At 45.2% G+C, this 21760-nt stretch overlaps 1 protein-coding gene across 8 annotated transcripts in view; it reads left to right on the top strand.

Moving 5' to 3' along the window:
• Positions 1-21760, top strand: part of TBC1D14 (TBC1 domain family member 14) — a 99194-nt gene that overhangs the window by 34571 nt on the left and 42863 nt on the right. For 6 of the 8 annotated variants that reach the window (XM_081304221.1, XM_081304225.1, XM_081304226.1 and 3 more), the window contains one exon: positions 11643-11763. The exons of the other annotated variants lie outside the window; for them this stretch is intronic. In XM_081304221.1, coding sequence (XP_081160347.1) covers positions 11643-11763 — 121 coding nt within the window. The remainder of the gene's footprint in view (positions 1-11642; positions 11764-21760) is intronic. 8 annotated transcript variants of the gene reach the window in all.

The raw sequence follows: 21760 nt of genomic DNA, 5'->3' as shown, positions 1-21760 counted from the left end.
TGCATTCACCTTCCAGACCTGGAGGAGGAAGCAGGAAGGGCCCCCTCGGTGTGTCTCTGGGACTGTGGCTGCAGCTTGCCAGGAATGTGGTGACAAGAGGGTCAGTGCTTCTGCAGTTGGCCCCCCAAGCTGTGTGGTCACAGTAGACACCATGGCCGTCTCCCCTGTGCTCCTGTTCATGGACAGGTTGGTGGCTGTTGCCTTGCCTTTCATGCTTTTGTAACTGGAGACAGCAGCAGCAGGGTCTGTCCAGAGTGTGGAGGCTTTGGTATGGTTCAGCTCACTGTCCTTTATCAGGCAGAGGTGTTCCTCAGGTAGCCTTCAGTTTAAAACAGGTGCTGTCCTGTGAAGGTTTGCTGTTTGTTGGGAGCTTGCCCACGTGTAGCTGATGCTTATAACACAGTAATGGAGCCTCAGTGTGGTCCCCCTCTCCTGTGGAACAGGTGGGTTTTTATCACAAGGGAGTGCTGCTTTGTGTGGCATGTCTCTCATAGTTGACGTGGGTGGCCTTTTTTCCTCGCATTCTTAACAGTCAGAGGCCAGTGTCAACACATGTGGTGCGAGTCAGCGTCTGAGGGTGGGATGGGCCTAGTGACCAGGCTTTAGTGGGCTTCTTTGTACATTTGCCTTCTCCACCCTGATGAGCCCAAGATCTCTGTCCCCGGACAACAGAGCATTTCTTAACCTCCTCCTGCATATTCAGTGGTGACTGCACGCGATGCCTTTCTTATAAGGCTGTTGGGAGAAGTGTTGAGTTCAGGTCGTGGTACCTGTAACAGGTTAATGTAACTCACAATGGTGGCAACCAACTGCCGCACTGTCCCGCTTGTTTCTGATTGCATTGGACCAGAAGTTGCTCACAGTCTTTGTTAGTGAGATGAAGCAGGGAATGAGCAAGAAGCCCCAAGAAATTACTGAATTACAAATGGAGCTCAGGTGTGGAGTGTCTTGAAGGAGGACTTTGAGATTTATTGTGTAGACTCAGAGGAGCTTTGAGAAGCCTCTGATCAGTGTCCACGGTCAGTGGAACCTGCTCTACTGGGTGTGGAGGATGGCGTCCTACCAGTTAATCTGTCCTCTACTTGCAGTGCCAGGCGGTGGCCTCTGATGCTTTATTCTGACTTTTGGTTCTGTGTGGCTAAGCTGGGTGTCTCTGAGTGGGTCTCCTCACCCTCTTTGGATCTCGCTCCCTCTATTTTCAATGTACCACAGAAGTTATCAGGTAACTCTGATGAATATACACTTGAATGCTCTGTGTGCCAGGACCTGTTCTAGGTACCAGATGCAGTGAGTGAAGAGACAGTGTTCAGCCCCAGGCGCTGTTTGATCTGGTGGAAATCAGACAAGGTGGAACTGTCACTGCTGTCAGTGAGAGCGCCTCTCCAGGGCAAGCTCTAAAACCATGTGGCAGGGACCCACATGCAGCCCTGCATAGTGTTTTGTAGTCAGCAAGTGTCGCAAATGACTCCTGAAAGTTCCCTTCTTTTGACGTCAGTAACTTTCCCAAGGTTAAGTCAGTGGGGGACAGTGCCTAAGAAGTAAAGGGCTTTGCTGCTTTGGCTTTACAGTTCCTGGTCTAAGGACAGAAGTGGGACTTGGCGCTGAGTCCTGCTGTAGCTTCGTCCCCTGTGAGCATGCAGCATCAGCCTCTGATGCCTAGGTTTCACACACCAGACACAGGACTGGGTCTGAGATAGTATTAGTGACGCTTAGCTTTCAGGACCCCTCACTTGTTCCTAATTTTGTGACCATAATTAAATTTTTTTCTTTCTTCATTTAATTTTTTTTTTTTTAGTTGTTGATAAACCTTTATTTATTTATATGGGTGCTGAGAATCGAACCCAGTGCCTCATACATGCTAGGCTAGTGCGCTACCGCTGAGCCACAGCCCCAGGCCTAAATTTTTTTTTGAAGTTGTATAAGCATCAAGGACACTTGGATCAGCTTCTTCAAACAGATGATAGAGGTATTGAAGTTGCACATGTACTGAAGCACAGGGGTTGGGGACTACTACAGATCAGAGCCGCAGGCTGCTGCGCATCTCAGGCTTGCTTTTCTGCGGGAATATAGACCTGGTGTGGACTGAGAATCCAGAAACTCAGGTGTTTTCTTTTTTTCCCCTATAACTTGTGGATTTTTTTTTATTAGCTACACATGACATTACAATGATCTTGGCAATTCATTCATTTGAATCAATTGGGGTATAATTTCTCATTTTTCTGATTGTACAGATTACAGAATCACATTGATCATACAGTCGCCTATATACATACAGCAATCATAATGTCTAACTTGTGGATTTAAAAAAGTGTTCTATAAATAATTCACACTGAAGAACACTGGGAAGACATGATCCAGGTTCCTAGTTTGTCCCCTCTTCTGATGGCCCTGTGCACTTGCCATAGCTGCACTGAACTCTTTTTAATAAAGAGTGTTGGGGTGACTTACACATTATCCCACATGGGTCTCTTGAGGGCTTAGGAAGAAGGTAGTGTTAGCTCCACTCATAACTGAAGAATACGGAGCCTGGAGACTATAGTTGCTTGTTCAGGGGTGCTGCTCTGTGAAGGAGCAGAACTATCATGGTAGCTGGTCTCTGTGTAGCCCCCCACCCTTTACTTCTTTGCCAAATGTGGTGATACAGTCATCTCCCTGCTTGTGGCTTTTCTGATGCAGACTGAGCTGCCTGATTTAGGACACTGTGGGTGTGGCCAGGTTCAGGTTTGGGGGCCTTTGCACCAGGAAGGCTAGTTCTGCCTCACTCCTCGATTTGCTAGAAGCCGGTGATGCAGGAATGAAGACAGCCACAGGAAGACTGTGGACAGCAAGTGGGTTGCTTCTGGCCACTTCGTCCTTGTTGCAGTTAACCATTCTCCTATGTCCCCTTCCTGCTGCTGCCAGAGCTCTGCTCTTCCTTAGAAGTTGAGGGTGGAAAGGAGTGAATGTGTTTGCCTGCACTATCATCCATGCTGCCGATGTCCCCCTGAGGGTGGTGGCCAGCCACTCTATTCACCAAGGGAGGAAACTGAGAAGTTTGTGGGCTATGTCCAGTGGAGCAGACTCTGTTTGCCCACTGACACTTGTCTAGGGAGACCTGAAGGGCCTGTGTTTGTGTCCCGGGTGGGTGGCCTTGGGAATTTACCTGTGTGGCCATCACCAGCTACACACAGAAGCTGTGGGTGATGTTTACAGTAAATGCCATAGTTCTCTATGACTAGAACAGTGCCTGACAAGGTCAGTGTAGTTTAGCAAATAACAACTACATGTAGGTCAATAAATGTCTGAACAAATGAAGGTGACACTTGCTGGCATAATGTGGCACCTTCATGCTATGCAGAGGTCCTTCGTCTCCCTGCTCCTAAGGCTGTGCCCTAACTCCTCCTCTTTGTGCAGTGGCTCAGGGCTCACCTTCTTTTGCCTTCTGGTCTCCTTGACCACTGCAGCGGGGAGGACTTTTGGGCTGGTGATGGGGCAGTCTTTGCTGCATTCCAGGGAGGGGAACTCGCTGTATAGTTTTGGTCTTAGAAAGTCAAGGGTGCTGACTTTTTATGGGCTGGTTTCATTGTCCTCCTGTTGGGATGCTTCAACCCTCTTGTGGATGTCAAGCCTGCACCTCTGCCTAAGTCTGACCCAGCCCTGTAACTTGGGCCATCTAATTCTGCTCCCAGGTTCTGAGTTTTCTGGGGCAGAAGCTGCTGACTGCATCCTGTGTCCCACCAGTAAATGAACACAAGGCCTGGTGCAGGTCTGGTTGAGAGAGATTGCTACTTGCTGAGGGGCTTGCAGTGAGAGCCAGGCCCGTAGTTGCCCCGCAGCCACCTTTCCAGCAGGCTTGCTTCTTCATATTGGTGGCTGAGTCTGGGTAGGATGCCTTTGAGCATCTTGATCTCAGTGGCTCCAGGAGGTAGGTGATGGAGTAAGGTGATAATAAGTGGTGCCCACCAGCACGCACACACATTGCTGAACACTCTTTGCTGGGATGCCCTCAACCTTCAGCCTTCTCTTTCCTCTCCCCACCAAGACTGAACACACCTCTTCTTGGTTCTCCCCACCCCTAAGTCAGTAGAGAGTTTGTTAGTGGGCTCCTTGAGGCTGATGGCCTTTCTAACTCACCTGTTTTATGGTCTGGACCTTGGACACCATGGACACTCACTGAGTGGGTGTGGAACTGAGTTGAATGTGCTGGGCACAAGGCCCTGCAGTAGGCACTGGATACTTTCCTAGCCTTGTTGGCTATGCTCAAAAATGGGAGAGGGAAGTGAGGCTCAGAAGAAATGGCTACCAGTGGTAGAGCCAGGATGCAGATGCACTTCTGCCTGCCTTCAGAAGCTCTTGGGCCTGCTTGATTCTGCTGTGCTGAACGCCTTGCCTTTGGTCCTTGCCTAGCCATCCTCTAGGCTCAGTGTGAAGGCTGTGGTCCTGCTACTTTCAGTCTGAGGAGAGGTTTGGCCTCTAGGAAGCATAGAGCAGGCAGTGCTCAGCAAAGAGCTGTGGAGTGAGTGCAGACCATGAAGGAGGGGCAAGAAGTGGATGCGGAGGTCCTCGAAATTGCCTTCTGTGTAATTGCCTCAAGATTGCATTAATTAATTGTGCTTGAGCACAGTGATTGGACTTATAGAGGTCACACCAGTGCAGGTGAGTAAGCTCATTCTCACTCTCTCTGCCAGAGGCTTTCACTCTTGGTGCCAGTGGAGCATCACTGAGTGGTCTCATCTTCTCTCTAGCTTTTTGCCTGTCCCAGCACTGTGCACCATGCCTGCAGCAGCTGCCTGTACCCTGCAAGGTGCATTGCCATGTGTGCAGAAACATCAGGTACTTTATTGGGTTTGATGAAGTCTTTCTGATCTGAAGGATGGGAGTGGGAGTGGTACAAAAGTGTTTCATTTTCTAGTGGCAGAAATACCTAGTTTTGCAAAGATTTTTTATGAACTTTCAAAAAGAGTTTATATATTTTCTTTTTTTTTCTTTTTTGGTACTGGGATTTGAACCTAGGGGCACTTAACCACTGATCCACATGTGTAGCCCCTTTTATTTTTTGAGACAGGATCTTGCTAAGTTTCTTGGGATCTCCCCGAGTCGCTGAGGCTGGCCTTGAACTTGTAATCCTCTTGCCTCAGCCTCCTCACGGGGTGGGGAGACCTTGAAAACCAAGAGGAGGGGTGTCCAGTCTTGGTGGGGAGAGGAAAGAGAAGACTGAAGTCTGAGGGCATCCCAGGAAAGCATTAAAAGTTGCCGGGGCCAGGCATGGTGGCACACTCCTGTAATCCCAGCGGCTTGGGAGGCTGAGACAGGAGAATCCCGAGTTCAAAGCCAGCTTCGGCAATGGCGAGGTGCTAATAAGCAACTCGGTGAGACCCTGTCTCTAAATAAAATACAAAAAAAAAAAAAGGTTGGGGGTGCTGGGGATGTGGCTCAGTGATTGAGTGCTCCTGAGTTCAATCCCTGGTACCAAAAAAAAAAAAAAAAAAAAAATCAGGTTACTGGGATAGAGGTGTTCTCTGCTGTGCCCACCTAAAAAGAGGTAATATATTTTCATGGTTCAAAATTTAAAGATTACAACAAAATTTATGGTGGAAGCTTGTGTTTCACCACCTAGTAACCTGTCCTGGAAGAGTGAGTGTCAGCTTCCTATACTGCGTGGCCTACTCCCTACTGTCTCATACCTTGCTTTTTTTTCTTTCTTTCTTTTTTTTTTTTTTTTTTTTTGGTACTGGGGATTGAACTCGAGGGCACTCAACCATTGAGCCACATCCCCAGCCCTATTTTGTATTTTTTTTAGAGACAGTACCTCACTGTTGCTGAGGCTGGCTTTGAACTCATGATCCTTCTGTCTCAGCCTCCCGAGCTGCTGGGATTACAGGCAGGCACCAAATGTCTTTTTTTTTTTTTTTTTTTTTTGGTACCAGGGATTTAACCCAGGGGTGCTTTACCTCTGAGCTATATTGCCAATGATTTTTTTTTTTTTTTTAAATTTGAGCTAGGGACTCCTTAAGTTACTTAGGGCCTCACTAAGTTGCTGAGGCTGGCTTTGAACTTGCAATCATCCTGACCCCACCTCAGGAGTTGCTGTTACTACAGATGTGTGCCACCATGCCTGGCTTGCTTTTGTCCTATGACAAAATGTAGGTCCCCAACATTTTCCCCCCAAAAATGTCCCCAATCCTTCTTAAAGCTGCATATGTCTGTGTTGTGAATTCTTGGGTTTTCTTTTTATGACACTTTAAAAATATTTTATTGCATGTAGCCAGCATACTTCAACAGTGTGCTTATGCATGTCAGGAACCCAGTGAGCACAGTGACTCTCTGTTGCACAGCATAGGTGCAGTCCCTCTGTCCATAGGGGTGTTGACTCTCTGTAGGTTTGGAGTCTTGTCCCCACTTGCCTCTCTCCCCCAGCCCTCCTTGCCTCTTTGCGTATGGTGATCTTTTGCCTACTTCTTGCCTAGCAGGGTGCCCCAACAGACCTGGGGCTGTAAAGAGCCTGGTAATTCAGGGAATGAGAGAGGCTGAGGAGGTCAGTGTTTGTGTACTCACATACCTGGCTATACCTGGCTGTTCTTGCTAGCATCCTGCAGGTCCTAGGTAAATGTGTCAGTGACTCACCTTGCTCCTAATTCTGATGACATCCTGTGCTCATGCACTTGTGAGTTGCTTTCTGGCTTCACAGAAGAACTGTATGGCAGAAATCGCCACACCCTCTTCCCCTCAGAGTCAAGGATTGACCCAGGGCCTGTATCTGCTAGGCTAGTGCTTTGCTATTAATCTAAGTCTCCAGCTCACACCACGTTTTTTTTTTTTTTTTTTTTTTTTTTTTTTTTTTTTTTTTTTTTTTTTTTTTTTTTGAGCAGAGGGTACTGGGGATTGAATTCAGGGGCACTCGGCTACTGAGACATATCCCCAGCCCTATTTTGTATTTTATTTAGAGACAGGGTCTCACTGAGTTACTTAGCGTCAAGGCTGGCTTTGAACTCTTGATTCTCCTATCTCAACCTCTTGAGCAGCTAGGATTACAGGCGTGTACCACTGTGCCCGGCTGCACCACTATTTTTAATATGATTTTGTTGTTGGTATCCAAGTCTCCTTCTGAGTTGGAACCTGTTGAGGTGAGATGATCACTTTCTAAGCCATGGAATAAATACCACAGTGAAACTTTCACTCCTTTTTCCTGCTCCAATGGGACCCATGCCTCCTCCAGCCTGTTGAATTAGACTCCTCCTTCATATTGGCATGGCTTTATTGGGGACAGCCCCCCAGCATCTTTTAGAAGCGGAGGCTGCTTCAATAAGATTTTAAATGCCACTGACTAGCATTTTGCACAGATCCCAGTGAGGCCACACCCTGTCCCCTTTCCTGGGAGCTCCCCATTTTTGTAAACCAGATCCCTCTCCTCAGATCTCTCTGTGCCATTGTGGGGAGGGGCAGAGTGCTGGTTTAGCTTAAGGGGGTGGTGTGAGGACAGTCCCTGTTCCCCAGTGGAGAAATGCCTGGTGAAGGGGCAGCTTTGCTCTGGAAGCTAAGTGTGTGACTGGGCTGAACCCTGGACTCTTCACCTCATTTAATCCTCATGTCTCCTTTTTTGGGGAGTGCATAACAGCTGAGGGAACAGCCTCTGAGGGGCCTCATGGGCAGGTGGCAGGAGCTGAAGGGGATGGGGCCAGTCCGCATGCCAAAAAAACAGGTGCAAGTCTGTGGAGGGACCTGAAGACACAGCATAGGTGATCCATTTGTGCTTTCAAAAGGTGACTCTCAGTAGATGGTGCCTGGGACCTGAGGATGTCTTTTGAGTCATTAGGTGTAGTTAAGGCCCCTGGGAAATATGGCAGGAATGAGGCCTGTTGGATGGTTGTGAGGGCACCGCCCCTCCTCAGGGCTTACAGAGGAGCTTCCTGCCTTTCAGAAGGAGGCATTGTTGGTGGTGGTCTGTGGAAATTGCCTGCAGCCTTACACACCTGCCTGCTGCAGCTGGAGGAAGATTGGAGTGGGCATGTGGGTGGAAGTGAGTGGTGAGGTGAGATAGCTTGGCACTGGGCCACCTGTGCAGTGTGGGGGAGGGATGACATGCACCAGGTTAACAGATATGCATGGGTGTGCAGAAATCTAAAATCTAAGGTTGCCCTGTGTCCCTGTGCAAGGGTGATGGTTGAAGGCAGGGAACATAGGTACAGCACTGTTTGCACTGGGGGCTGGCTCAGGCAGCTGCAGGTGAACTGGCCTCTGAAAGTGTTCTGGATCTCTCTTGGGTCAGAAACTGCCTGGAGGTTAACAGCTGCCTCTCCCTAATGCTGCCAATAGAGTGCTTTTCCTCCTTCTGACAAAGGGGTTTATTCTTCAGCTGAAGGGCCCTGCACTGGGGATGGGAAACAAGGGAGTCTGTTTTTCTGTGGGGCTTTTTTGGAAGTATCCTCAGGCGCTTCCTCCATGGCAGGCACTCATCTCCCCTGTAGGTTGTCCCCAGCTCCCTGTCTTTCTCAAGGACTTGATAGGGTGCTGCTCTTCTCCCACCCCATGCTCTGAGACCCCACCTTCCATTGCCCCTTCTCTTGTAGAGACCCTACCCTGGCTAGAGTCTGCTTCCCCTGAGCGCAGCAGCTCTGTATGGATGCCTTTGTGTCAGATTTGCCTCCCTACAGACATGCATTGGGCTGCTTTACTTGCCAGCAAATATGCATTGAGCACCTACTCCATGCTGGATAAGGCTCTGGGAGTGTGGAGTGATTGCCCACCCCTGCCCTCCTGGTGAGGAGAGGAGGGGGTGGACAGAGCCTACCCTGCAGATACAGAATAAAGTAGTGAGTGCTCTGGAGATAGCACTGGGAGCTGGGCTGAACAAGCATGAGGACTTCTGGTGACTTTGTGAGAAGAGGAAGTTTAATTCCAGCAGCCCTGGTCCCATGGCAGTTGTCAGTCAGGTGTGACTGCTGCATGTCCTAGTGTTCAAGGCTGAGGGGTAGGCTGACTCATTGGGTCACACAGCTCAGGAAGGGAGGAATAGTTCCATGTGTGTGGGGAGCTTCCAGACCCCATCGGGAGGACAGCACAGGTTAGAGGGCCAGAGGGTCCAAATGAATGGGTTCCGTACCATCTAGCTTGGTGCCCTTTGGTGTGCTCTCACTGTGCCTGTTTGGGAGTGAACTTTGCTTCTGTGATAAGCAGACCTTGCCTGGATTCAGCTGCCAGCTGAGCCAGGCTCAGGCTTCCCATACCTGCTGGCCTGTTCAAAGCCCCTGATTGCAGCTTCTTTTTTATTTGTAGGGACTTGTTTTGGGGTTTTCAACCTCTTATCTACAAAAGATAATATATTCAAGACACTTTTAAAATTTAAAAAATCTGTCAAAAGTCATGGTCTGTTGTGTGAGTGTTAGCTTTGAGTTTTGATGTGTTTGTCTGTACCACTGTCATGCAGACTTGGGTAGCACTGAGGGTACTCTGGTGTCTGCCCCTGTCCTGCTGGCCCCTGTTGTCTTGGTGAGGAGCACCTTTTGTGCTTAGTCTCCCAAATCACAAAAATCTGGGAGCCAGTCACTCAGGCTTCCCCTTATCACACACTCGTACCCAGTTGCTTCTGTGTAGGTGTCCAATCCATTCCCTAGACCCTCTGAGGCTCTGCGCCTCTTTGCTTCTGAGCCTTCCCTCCTGAGAGCATTCTGTTTCCCTATCCTTCCTCCCCATGCCAGCCAGCTGGCTCCCCAGAGACATGCAGCTCTTTTTCAGCAAGATGCAAACCTTGTGAACTCAAGTTCCTGCTGCCACGTCCTTAGTATCTTCTGGGTGCCTGGGATTGTTACCTGGTTTAATTGCTTAAGTCCCCTACTGATGGCAAAATCAGATATTAAAGGGAATGGCTCTCCTGACTCAAAGTTGATTTCTTATAAATATGAATAGAAATTGTCTTGGACAATGAAAGCATTTCTGACATGGGTTCCATTATAACCACAGCAGAAATGCAAGAAAGAAAATGATGAAATCCCTTGTTTTCTTTTGTGAAAGTTTTTGTAGTTTTATTTTGATATAATTTCAAATTTAATGAAAAGTTGCCAGAAAAAAAAATGACACGATGACCTTCATCCAAATTTACCAACTGTTTATCTGTGTCCCATTTGGGTGCCATCAGTTCTCTCTCATATATGCGTATTTTTTCCTGAACCCTTCCTTAGAAGAGTAAATTGAAGATATTATATCCCTTTACTCCTAAATATATCAATCCATTGCCTAGGAACAAGATGATTCTCTTATATAATCACAGTATAGGTATCAAATCAGGAAAGTTAGCATTAATCCAAGGCAGTTTTCAAACACAATTAGTCTTTTCTCTTCTCATGGCTCAGCATGTAGCTCAGGATCACAGTTTGCATTTGTTGCGTCTCTGTGGTCTGCCTCTGATCTGGAACAGTCCTCTGTCACTCATGATAAGTGTTGTTGGAGTGTAGATTTCGTTTTTACCTAGAGGCCCTTAGTGTGGATTGGTGGGCCTGGGGCACACCCTTGGTTGCTGTGTGCTGGCATGTCAGGTGGCCTCATAGCACCAGATCAGGTCCAAGTCCTCATATTGGTGATGTCAGCTGTGAGCACTTGGCTAAGGTGGTGTCCCCAGGTTCTCCAGTGTAACAAGAATGGTTTTTACTTTTGTAACTCATAATTTGTAGGTGTTTCAAGCTGTGTAAAGATCCCATTCCTCATCCATCTTTGACCACCAGTTCAGCACCAATTGCTCACTTCCTGACCCCACTAGTGATTACTAGCATGTGGTTAGGGCCTTCTAAGAGTCCCCTGTTGTTTATGTGTTTATTTACTTATATCTCTCTGGGCCATGGATTTCTATTTTAATGGGTTCTAATCCATATTCTCATTATTTTGATGATAACTGTTCCAGAATCAGTCAATAGGGTCCCCTTTAAGCTGGCTGCTGTTTCTGTTAGGGCTCATGTTTCTCATACAGCCAAGTGCTGCAGGATTACCCTATGCTTTCTAGTGATGCTTTGAAATGTTTGTTTTAATAACTATACCAATACAGTGCATTCCAAAACATGGTTTGTGTGGACTACCAGTTGGGAGTTGTGGTTTTGGGGGCTTTTGTTTGCTGTTCTTGGGAGAGAAGACATGACCATCACATGAGTGCCTTTCCTTTTATGACACTTGACAACTCTGTAAGTAGATAAATACAGATTAACCTTGCAGAGAACTGAACTGAGCTAGAGGCTAAGTACTAAAGCAGCTGCTATTCTTAGAAACACTGTGCACCTCAAATTCCAATTCATACAACAGCCTTGTTGATCATGGGTTGGTGTCCCTTTGTTAAACATAAGAAATTGGGGTTAAGAGAGGCTAATGTATAGGTCCAGTGTCACATAGCTAATGAATGGTTGAGCCAGGGTTTTAATTCAGTTCATATAACATGTTTCCCTACTCCAAACTGTAGAATATACACAGATAACAGTTAAATAACAAAACGTTCATTGCTGGTTTCAGGACTTTCTCTTGCTTCATAGTTCTGTCTGATGAGTTAAAAAGTATGTGGCTCACCACATTATCCCTCTCCCGTAAAACTTGACTTTTTTTTTTTTTTTAAATCAGAATCATTTGGCTGTCCTAATGTCTCTTTAAATACCCAGACGTTCCTTAACCCTTTTATTTTCTTCCTATAGGAATTTGCTTGCTAGAAAACAAAATGCACGACTTGACAAACAAAATGACTCGGGATGGAAGTTATTTGGAAAAGTGCCACTCCGAGAGAATGCTCAGAGAGAGCCAAAGAGAATGCAAAAGGTACACCAGATTCAACCCAAAAACAGGCTGTCGTATGTACGGCATATGTGCACGAACCCTGCAGAAACAACTATTGCTGAGGCTTGGAAATCAGAAAACTCTTCGTATTGTTTGCATGCTAAGTTCCTAAAAAAGCTAAGTCTGTATCAGAGTGTGGATGAATTTCACCCTTTTTATTTCTTATAGCTTGTTACATGCACATAGGGAAGTTGAGTGGACAGAGTTGAGCTTCAGATATTTGTAACTTGATTAAATTTAATCATGTTTTTTCACTAACAGCTGCAAACTTATTTATCATCAGATTTTTTGTTTTGATATTAAAGCATTCTCCCATGGGTTTCGTGGGCTTAAATCTTTTCCAGTGTGACTCTGGAATGGAAGGCTAGGCTGTCATCTTCCTAGGCTCTATAGGACCCCTTCCTTGCTCACTCTGAAGTTACCCACTTCCACGTTGGGGTCAAGCCAGGCCTGCAACACTCTCCCCTCCTTGCTGCATTGGTCCTCCCCATAGGAGTCATGCCAGCAGCTGCAGACATGTGCTCATCTTTGCAAGGGGGCGGGGACTCATGCACAGATGTGGCGTGCTTGTGGTCTGGGTAACCTTGACAGGTAGCCCTGCAACTACTTCTAGGCCCCAATGCAGCCATTTTGGCATCCTGACAGTGTGCTGTTGGCCCAGTGCTGTGACATTATCCCCAGCCACCTTCTTTCTCTAACCTGATGTTTGTCAAGGCAACACTGTTGAGGACAACTACATGCACGATCTCAGGATTGACACTGGGTTTAGAGGAGGGATAGGCACCTGTGCTCGGGAGTAGCCCTCTGGAAATGATCCCAGGGCAGGTTTTCGAGGAGCTCAGGTGTGTGGAAAGGAGGCAAGGCCTCCCAGAAAGCCTCCCACACAGGCACAGAGTTGTGGCAGAATCATTATGGGGACCTTGTACTGACTGATTGTGATGTGCTAGTTTTAAATGGTTCCAGTTGTGTTTCTAGTTCCTTTAAAACTGGGATTGACTCTCTGAGGAAGGATTGTTATCCTTAGTTTACCAAAGAAGCAGAGACACAAAGGCCAAAAGACTTATGCAGGGCCACGCAGCTAGGAAGTTGCAGAGCTAAAATGTGACCTCAGGTAGTCACAGGGACTCACTGCAGGCAGGGCTGGGCAGGCAGTGGGTAGCATGAACTGGGGAAGCAGCAGGAGGAGGCTGTCCCCAGTGCTGGTGTGCTTGGTGCCCGCCTCCTACCCGAGGGTTCTCTGTTGGTAAGGAATGACGAACTCACCCTGGCAAGTCCAGGTGAGAGAAGGCGGGGTCTGGCCTAGTGCTGAGGTCATGATGGGGTGCAGTGATGGCCCCTGTGACTACCAGACAGATGGGCAGATGACCTGCCGGATGTGGGAGAGGCTGAGGCGCAGCCTGGCACTGACCTCTATAGTCTAACCTCGGCCAACTGTCTTGAATGCTGTCCACCATTCCCCGTGCTAATTGTCTAGACCTGGAATTCACCTTTGTGATTGTGGTATTTTAGTTTGTAGGCTTATCATAAGCCACATTTTGTAGGCTTATCAAGCAAGCATAAAATTATAAGTTTGTATGCAAAACCCAGATGCAAATTTCTTAGGAGACTAAGTAGTAACACTGTTGTAAGGTTTTTAAATAAATCTGCACTTTAAGCAAAAGTAAGTTATACAGATGAGACATTCCCATCACTTTTAATATCTGTTGCCTCATATTTGAATTTCTCATTTAGTACCCTGGATTATTTGTTCATTTTTGTTTTAAGGTGAACGTGTTCTTGACCTCAAAGGGTTTTTTTTTTGTTGTTGTTGTTATTTTCTTTTTTTGAATTGAAATGATCAGGCCAGCTGATTATGTGGTAACACAGTACTGTACAGAAGACCATCTGGCTTCAGTCATCAATAATAAAGAATGTCATTATACCTGCATGAGTCATCCAGCCCTGCCGAGGATCTGCTTGCTTGTGCTTTGTGTGTCTCATCTCTCATGCCCTGCTCCAGGTTGGCAAAGTCAGGGAGGAGTAAAGTGAGGGGCCTGTTGCTGTGAGAAGGCTTCTGGGCACCAGGCCTGAGCATTGCTGTTATAAATATAAACTCTCTCAGCCCCACTGTGGAGAGGCGGGGATGGGCCTTGAGCATCTACATTTGTGATCTAGAATGGAGATGATAATGTGTTAGGTCTAAAGCATATTCATAAGGTGTTCAGAAAACTCTTAATTCCTTTTCCTTCTTTGAGAACTTTTATTTTTTTAAATTAATTTCTTTTTTTCTTTTTCTTTTCTTTTTTGAGAAAAGCAGCATCACATGGTGATTTAGGAACATGAGCTTTAGGGCCAGACTGCCTGGGTTTGCATCCCAGCGCTGCCACAGTTGAGCTGTGACTTTGGTCAAGTTACTTAACCTTTCTGAGCCTTAATTTTCCTCATCTCTAGAACTGGGAGAAAAATAATATCTACCTTTAAGGTGGTGAGGATTAGATGAGTAAATATACATCATGCATTCAGAATAACAATGAAGGAAGTGCTGAAAAAGTGTTCACTATTAGTACCATTTCTTTCTCCTGACAAGATAGTCACAAACAAGAGAAAGTGAAACTGTAGTGTGAGAAGGAGCCTGAGCCATTTATTTGCTGCTTCTGCAAATACCAGGCCTCTTGGGACCAGCTCTTTTTTTGCCTGGGGTGCTGGAAAAGCAAAAGCAGTTGTGTTTGAGATGCCAAGCTGAGGGACTGGTATACACCAGCCAGGAGCTTTGGACTTGATTTCCAGCATCACCTCTTTTTGTCTGTATGACCTTATGTGTTGTTTCTTCTTGGTTTTCTCGTCTGCCAAATAGTCATTACCACACCTACTTACTGGATTGCTGGGACTGATGAAAGTGGAAATGTATGTGATATATTTCTGCCCAGAGTCTAGCACAGTATATGGCTCAGAATTAGTCAAGAAGAGGTTCTCACAACTTTTAGTTAATAAATAGACTCAGTTTTTGATGTAGATGCTGTATGTGCTTTGTCCAGGGCACACCTGACCTCGTTCTAACTGGGCCATGTTCTTACTTGGGCCTTATAGACTTCAATTGGGGTAATGTTAATGTATTACTTTCAGTTATCTTTTCAAATTTCATAAAAATTTTGAAACTTATGTTTTCTATTAATTTTAATTATGATTTCAGAGAGATTTCCTTAGCAGGGAAAATAAAAATCACCAGTGGTAAGAGAGTCACACTAAAGCCATAGTTCCCTACCCACCCACCCCATAACTTTATTTACTTATTTTTTCATGTGGTGTTGAGAATCAAATCCAGTACCTCACATGTGCTAGGCAAATGGTCTACCATTGAGCCGTAACCTCAGCCTTAAAGCTGAGTTCTTGAAGTCCAGACAAGGCATGCCATTATTAGCTGGCGTTTGTGAGAAATGCACATTCTCAGGGCTTCAGCCACCTCCCTCTCCTCAAACCCAGCACACACACACACACACACACACACACACACTCTCTCTCTCTCTCTCTCTCACACTGGGGCTGGGGCCCACAGGTAATTCTTATGCATGCTAAAATCTGAAAATCAGTGCTGTGCAAGAAGGGAATATTGGATTTGGGAATAAAATAGTCGTTTTCACCTTTACTTAGTTAGCTCTGGGCTAAAGGGTCCAGAGCACACCAGCATACAAATTTTGCTAACTGCTGGTGAATTGGAGTTCTTGAGAATAAAGGTGGGGAGAAAGAGAACTGCCTTGAGGTCTCCAGCCTTTGGGTTTGTATGCACCAGGGCTCTGACCAGATTGGCAGGGATGGTGACACTGCCTTGGAAGTGCTGTCCTTTGTCTTATAAATAAAAGGAGGCTGTCTTTCTTGGATTCCTTGGTTCTTGCTGCACAGTTCAGAGCCACTGAGTAGATTCATCCTGGGATCACAGTGAAGTACAGGAGTTCCTTGGCTGTTGCCTTCACTGGATCAAGCAAAGAAATTTTAACAAATATATCCAATAATTAGTTGCAATTGTGATAAATATGGAGATGTCCAGAGTGCAGTGATCACAGAGGAGTTTTTGAACCACTGAGAACATTTCTTTGAAATCAAGTTTTTTAAGTAACTGCCAATTGCCCTGTGCAATGGTCAGTTCTTAGCCCTTGTTTTCTGGACTCATCAGCAGCTAACCCCTTTCTTTCCCTCCAGATGGCTCATCCTTCCTCTTCCCAATCCTGTAAATGTTGGAATGCCTCTCAGGTACTTCCCAGTCCATGGTCACTCCCTATGTCATTTCTGCTGGACTTGAGTCTTCATAGGCCAGACCTACACGGGAGCCCTATGCTTGTCTTCAGTCAGGACTCTACCCCTAAACTGCAAATCTAGGCATCTAGCTGCCTAAAAGAATGTAAGAAGACCAGGTAAAAAGCAAATGTGAAGCTTTGTAATTCAAGCAGATGTCAGAGGCTTGGCGCTGGGAACATGATTCAGTGGACTTTGTGAATCTTTTAGACAACATTGTGTACACAGACTTAAGGAATGGGCACTATTGTGAGAAAATGAGGCTGAGCAGTCCTGGTTGGGCTCAGAGACAGCCATTGACAGGGGCAGTGATGGCTGCAGGAAAGGACAGGCTGGTAGATTTCAGTATCCTGGATCTGACTCTTGTCATGGTAGCAGAGGTGAGTACATGGCCTGTTGGTTTGGGCTCATATGACGGGGAGTGTCTTGGATGGCCTTCTAGAATTTCAGGTTAGCTCTTAGATCTTAGAACTTCAGAAGGTGGCTAATCCAAGGTAACTTGAACTGACATTCATTCTCCTCACCTAGGATCTTTCTGGGTGACTCACAAAGTCATAGAACATCACAAATTGCAGATAGTGTAGATCAGGGTGGTCAGTATGAGTAGCTGGCTTTGGACCTAGAGGCGAACTACAATAAAACTATTTTCACTTTCATAAGCCCTTACACCTTTGGAAGGTGAGCTTCAATGAGCTTACAGAGACAGAGCAGGTCCCAGTTTCGGGTACTATGGAGTGTGCACATTCCATTTGCCTCCCTAATGAAGCTGGGAAGCTGAATGGAGTACATGAAGCAACTGTCTGGGTGCTGGAAGGTACTTGGCAGCAGTGGACAGTGGAGGACCAGGGTTCCCAGCACTGCTGAAGTGATACAGAGTTCAGCGATTTTTTTCCCCTCTGATATCCCCCAACCTGAACTTGGGCAGCCCTAAATCCAGAAAGGGGTGCTCAGGTGGGCACAGTACTAGGAGAAGCCCTGGTGTGTGAGATCTGAGGAGGCACTAACACTCAGGCAAAAGCCCTGCTTGTCATTGTCCTTCCCCTGTGCTATTGCACCCCAGCTCCCAGACAGTCTTTTTTTTTTTTTTTTTAAGAGAGAGAATTTTAATATTTTATTTTCCGGCAGACAAAACATCTTTGTTTTGTATGTGGTGCTGAAGATCGAACCTGGGCCACACGCATGCCAGGCGAGAGCGCTACCGCTTGAGCCACTTCCCCAGCCCCCCAGACAGTCTTAAGGCAGCAGCAGTGGGGACTGGAGCTCTTAGGACAAGGAACTGATGAAAAGAGCTTTCTTCCCAGAAGGTGGGTGAAGCCCCAGTACTTTATCCTGTCTTGCCTCCACCTGGTCCCGATGAAGACACAGTTGTGGTAAAAAGTGTGTGGCTAGATAACCTGAACAGAGGAGACCTAGGGAACCAGAAAATGTTAGGGAATTGCAGGGAGGAGAAGCATAGGAAAGTGATCCTTTAAAGTTTTTAGAACTCCGGGACTTCCTACCAGGTTGTGGGAGTGTGGTTCCCACCCGAAGTGGTATTTGTAGACTGAAGACTGAACTTCATGGATCCCAGACTGGTTACTGGGTGACGCACACGTGGGATAGATTGAAAAAGTACTGAGAATGTGGCTGAGTTTGGAACCATAACTCTAAGAAGGCTAGCTGGAACTTGGGTCTGGAATCCAGCTGGATCATTTACCAAAATAAAAAATGTTAATGTTTAGATAAGATCCAGACTCTAAAATAATACAATATTCAAAACATCTGGAAGGCAGTTCAGAATTACCTGGCTTATGAAGAACTACAGTTATCTTTTTTAAAAATATATTTTTTAGTTGTAGTTGGACACAATACCTCTGTCAGTGCTTCTCTCTAGACACAGGAAGAGCTGAGTGCCACCATCAGCTAGCTGGGTCTAACTGGCCCAAAGGCATCCCAGCCTCCACCAGCAGCAGAGTGCATGTTCCAGGCACACTAGGGTAGACCAGGTCCTGGGCAGGGAGAGATTGGAACATTTTGAAAGAACTAAGATGCTACAAATTGAACTCTCTGACCACAGTGGATTATACTAGAGACAGTGACAGAAAGATGACAAGGATGCCTCCAGAAACTTGGAGGTTAAACAAGTGACAAACTTGTAAATGAGTTATGCGTTAATGAGAAAGTCAAAAGGAAAACTACAAAATATTTTTTTTAATTATACATGGACACAATACTTTATTACATTTATTTATTTTTATGTAATGCTAAGGATCGAACCCAGTGCCTCACATGTATGAGGCAAGCGCTCTGTCACTGAGCCACAACCCCAGCCCCCTACAAAGTATTTTGAAATACTTTCTAGGATGCAATGTTTGGAAAGAAAATTGATAGTATTAAAATTCTTATATTACGGGCTGGGGTTATGGCTCAGTGGTAGAGTGCTCACCTAGTGCAGATGAGGCACTGAGTTCGATCCTCAGCACCACATAAAAATAAATAAAAGGTATTATGTCCAACAACAACTAACTAAATAAAAATTCTTACAAGACGAAAGGTCTCACACCAGTAATCTATCTTAAGAAGACATGAAAGGGCAAACCCAAAGCAAGCAAATAATAAACATAGAAACATAAATAATGAGGTTAAGACAAGAAAATGGTAGTGGAGCCAAGAGCTGGTTCTTTGAACTGATCAGTAAAATTGATCAAACTCTATAGTGTACTGACAAAAGAACTAAGTTTTCAGTAAAAGAAATGAAAAAGTGAGGGATACCACTGTGGACCACACATAAATGAAAAGGATAAGAGAATGTTTTGGATAGCTCTCTCTACATAAATTTGACACCTTACATGAAATGGTCCATTTCTTTGAAAATTACAAATCATGTAGGATGAAATAGATAACCAGAGTGATCTTTCAATTACTTAAAGGCAAGTAGTAGTTAAAAACCTTCCCCAAAAGACCTCCAGGCCCACGTGGTTTCACTGATGAATTCTACTGAATATTTATAGAAAAAATTATAATTTTAGAATAGGGAAGACTTCCTGACTCATTTTATGTGGCTGGTATTACCCTGATAACTAAACCAAACAAATAGAGTACTAAAATAAGACAAACTGCAGCCCAGCATCCCTTAAGACCACACACATGAGGTCCTCAATATAGTATTAACAAATTGGATCCAAGAATACGTTAAAAAAGCAATACACATGACTAAGAGATGTTTATCCTGGGAACACAAGGCTGGCACAGCATTTGAAACCAGTCAGTATGATTTGCCACAGTGCTAAGCTAAAGAAAACCACATGAGTCTATTAGCTGAGGCAGACAAAGCATTTGATACAATTCAGTATCCATTTCCAATAAACCATCTCAGCAAGGACAGTAGAAGAGAGCCTCCTAAACCTGGCAGAGAACATCTTCAAAAATAGCTTTTGCTATAGCCCAACTGAAAGCTCATTTGCCTCTGGTGGGAGTGCACAGTGGTGTAGCCAATCTGGAAGAGCAGTTAGGAATTAAACAACAACAAAAAAGTTTTGGAAGTGGGATGGAATGCAGGAGCACTCTACCACTGAACTTCATCCCCAACCCTTTTTGAGTCTTGGCCTTGCTAAATTGCTAAGGCTGGCCTTGAATTTGTAATCTTCCTGCCTCAGCCTCCCTAGTTGCTGGGATTACAGGTGTGTACCACTGTGCCCAGCTAGATATTTCTTAGACAGTGAAGTATATGCAGTTGTCTTTTGGTATCTCTGGGAGATTGATTCTGGGGCCCTCTGCAGATCCCCAAATCCTCAAGATATTCAAGTCCTTTAATGAAATAGTATAGTATTTGCACATAAGCTGACGTCTTCCTGTAGACTTTAAACCATATCTGGATTACTTAACATACTTCATACTATATAAATGCTGTGTAAATAATCTTGAGCCATGTTGTTTAGGGAATTATGACAAATGCCGTGCAGATGCAGGGTTTTTTCCAAGAATAGTTTTGGTTGGCGGTTGGTTGAATTGTTTGATTAGGAACTTGCAGATATGGAGGTCTGACTGTACCTTAAATTAGCCCAGCAATCCTGCTCTTCAGATTTTAGCATAGAGAAATGAAAATTTATGCTGATACAAGATCTACATGGGTGGTCGGCCAGTCCCCTTTGTCTCCTTCTGCCCCCACTTCATTCTGGCCTCATCGGCTTGCTATTTTCTCTAGACCTGTGTCCCTGCCCTTGCCTGGTCTTTATAGGGCCAGGTGTCAGCTCAGTTGGTGTCTTCTCAGATTCCCCTGAGCACCCAGTCTAAAGGGACCCCGTTCCCACATGCTCAGTCTTTTGCAGGCTTCTGGGTCTTTTTTTTTTCTTTCTTTCTTTTTTCTTTTATTAATTTTTATTTTTTATTAGTTGCTCGAGACAATACAATGATCTTGACATATCATACATTTGATTCAAATGGGGTATGAATTCTCATTTTTCCACATGTACAGATTGCAGGATCACATTGGTTATACAACCACGTATATACATACAGCAATACTAGTGTCTGTTGTATTCTGCTGCCCTCCCTATCCCCCCTCCCATCACCTCTCTCTACCTAGTCTACTGTGACACATTTCTCTCTCTCTCTTTTTTTTCCTTCCCCCTCATACCATCATATATGTATATTATATAACGATGAGGGTCTCCTTCCATCTTCTGTGCAATTCCCCTTCTCCCTCCCATTCCCTCCCACCTCTCTTCCCTCATGCTCTTCCGCTCTACTCTGTTTTGAGTCACCTGCCTTATATCAGAGAAGACATTCAGCATTTGTTTTTTAGGGATTGGCTAACTTCACTTAGCATAATCTGCTCTAATGCCATCCATTTCCCTGCAAATGCCACCATGATTTTTTAAATTTTTTTTTAGTGCTGAGTAATATTCCATTGTGTATAAAGGCCACATTTTTTTTTATCCATTCATCTATTGAAGGGCATCTAGGTTGGTTCCACAGTCTAGCTATTGTGAATTGTGCTGCTAAGAACATCGATGTAGCTGTGTCCCTGTAGTTTGCTCTTTTTGGGTCTTTTGGGTGTAGTCTGAGAAGGGGAATAGCTGGGTCAAATGGTGGTTCCATCCCAGCTTTCCAAGGAACTTCTGGATCTTTTCTGCACCGCACTTGTCTTCACTGAAATCCTGCCCATGTTCACTGCTTCACTGCCTATCTCTCAAGCCCGTCAGCATGTAGTCAGGAGGCTGAGGCCCAGACCTTGCCTCTTGTCAGTACCTGACTTCAGGGGATGGCTAATTTGTAATCTACCACTTGCCATTTTATTGATATTGTTTTATTCTTCTTTCTATGGCATCATATACATTTCCCTATAGGCTTACATATTCTCCCATGATTTCATTTCTACTTACTAAGTAATGATCGTTGGGGTTCCTGTCTCATGGTTTACCAGCCAGTCCTCTCAATTGAGCACTGAAGTTGTTTCTTCAATAAGCATTTGATCCCTGTGATTCTGGTGGCATGTAATAAGATTGGGTTTGTGGTTTGCTTGGAGGCTGCAGTGAACAAATGAATTAGTCTTGCCTCCCTGACCTCCAGTGTGAAGATGGTGATATTACAGATAAACCAGATCAGCATGTGGAGATGCAGGAAGTTTTGGAATTAGCTGGGTAACTCAGAAAACTTTAGGGAGAAACTTTTTTTTTTTTTAAATTGATAAATAAATGAAAGCGGAATGCATTAAAATTCTTATTACATGTAT

The sequence above is a fragment of the Spermophilus citellus genome (assembly GCF_964194105.1).
Source record: "Spermophilus citellus genome assembly, chromosome: 8".
In the NCBI taxonomy this organism is placed as follows: Eukaryota; Metazoa; Chordata; class Mammalia; order Rodentia; family Sciuridae; genus Spermophilus; species Spermophilus citellus.
The sequence above is the reverse complement of the archived record's forward strand: the minus strand, read 5'-3'. Positions and strand labels throughout refer to the sequence as shown.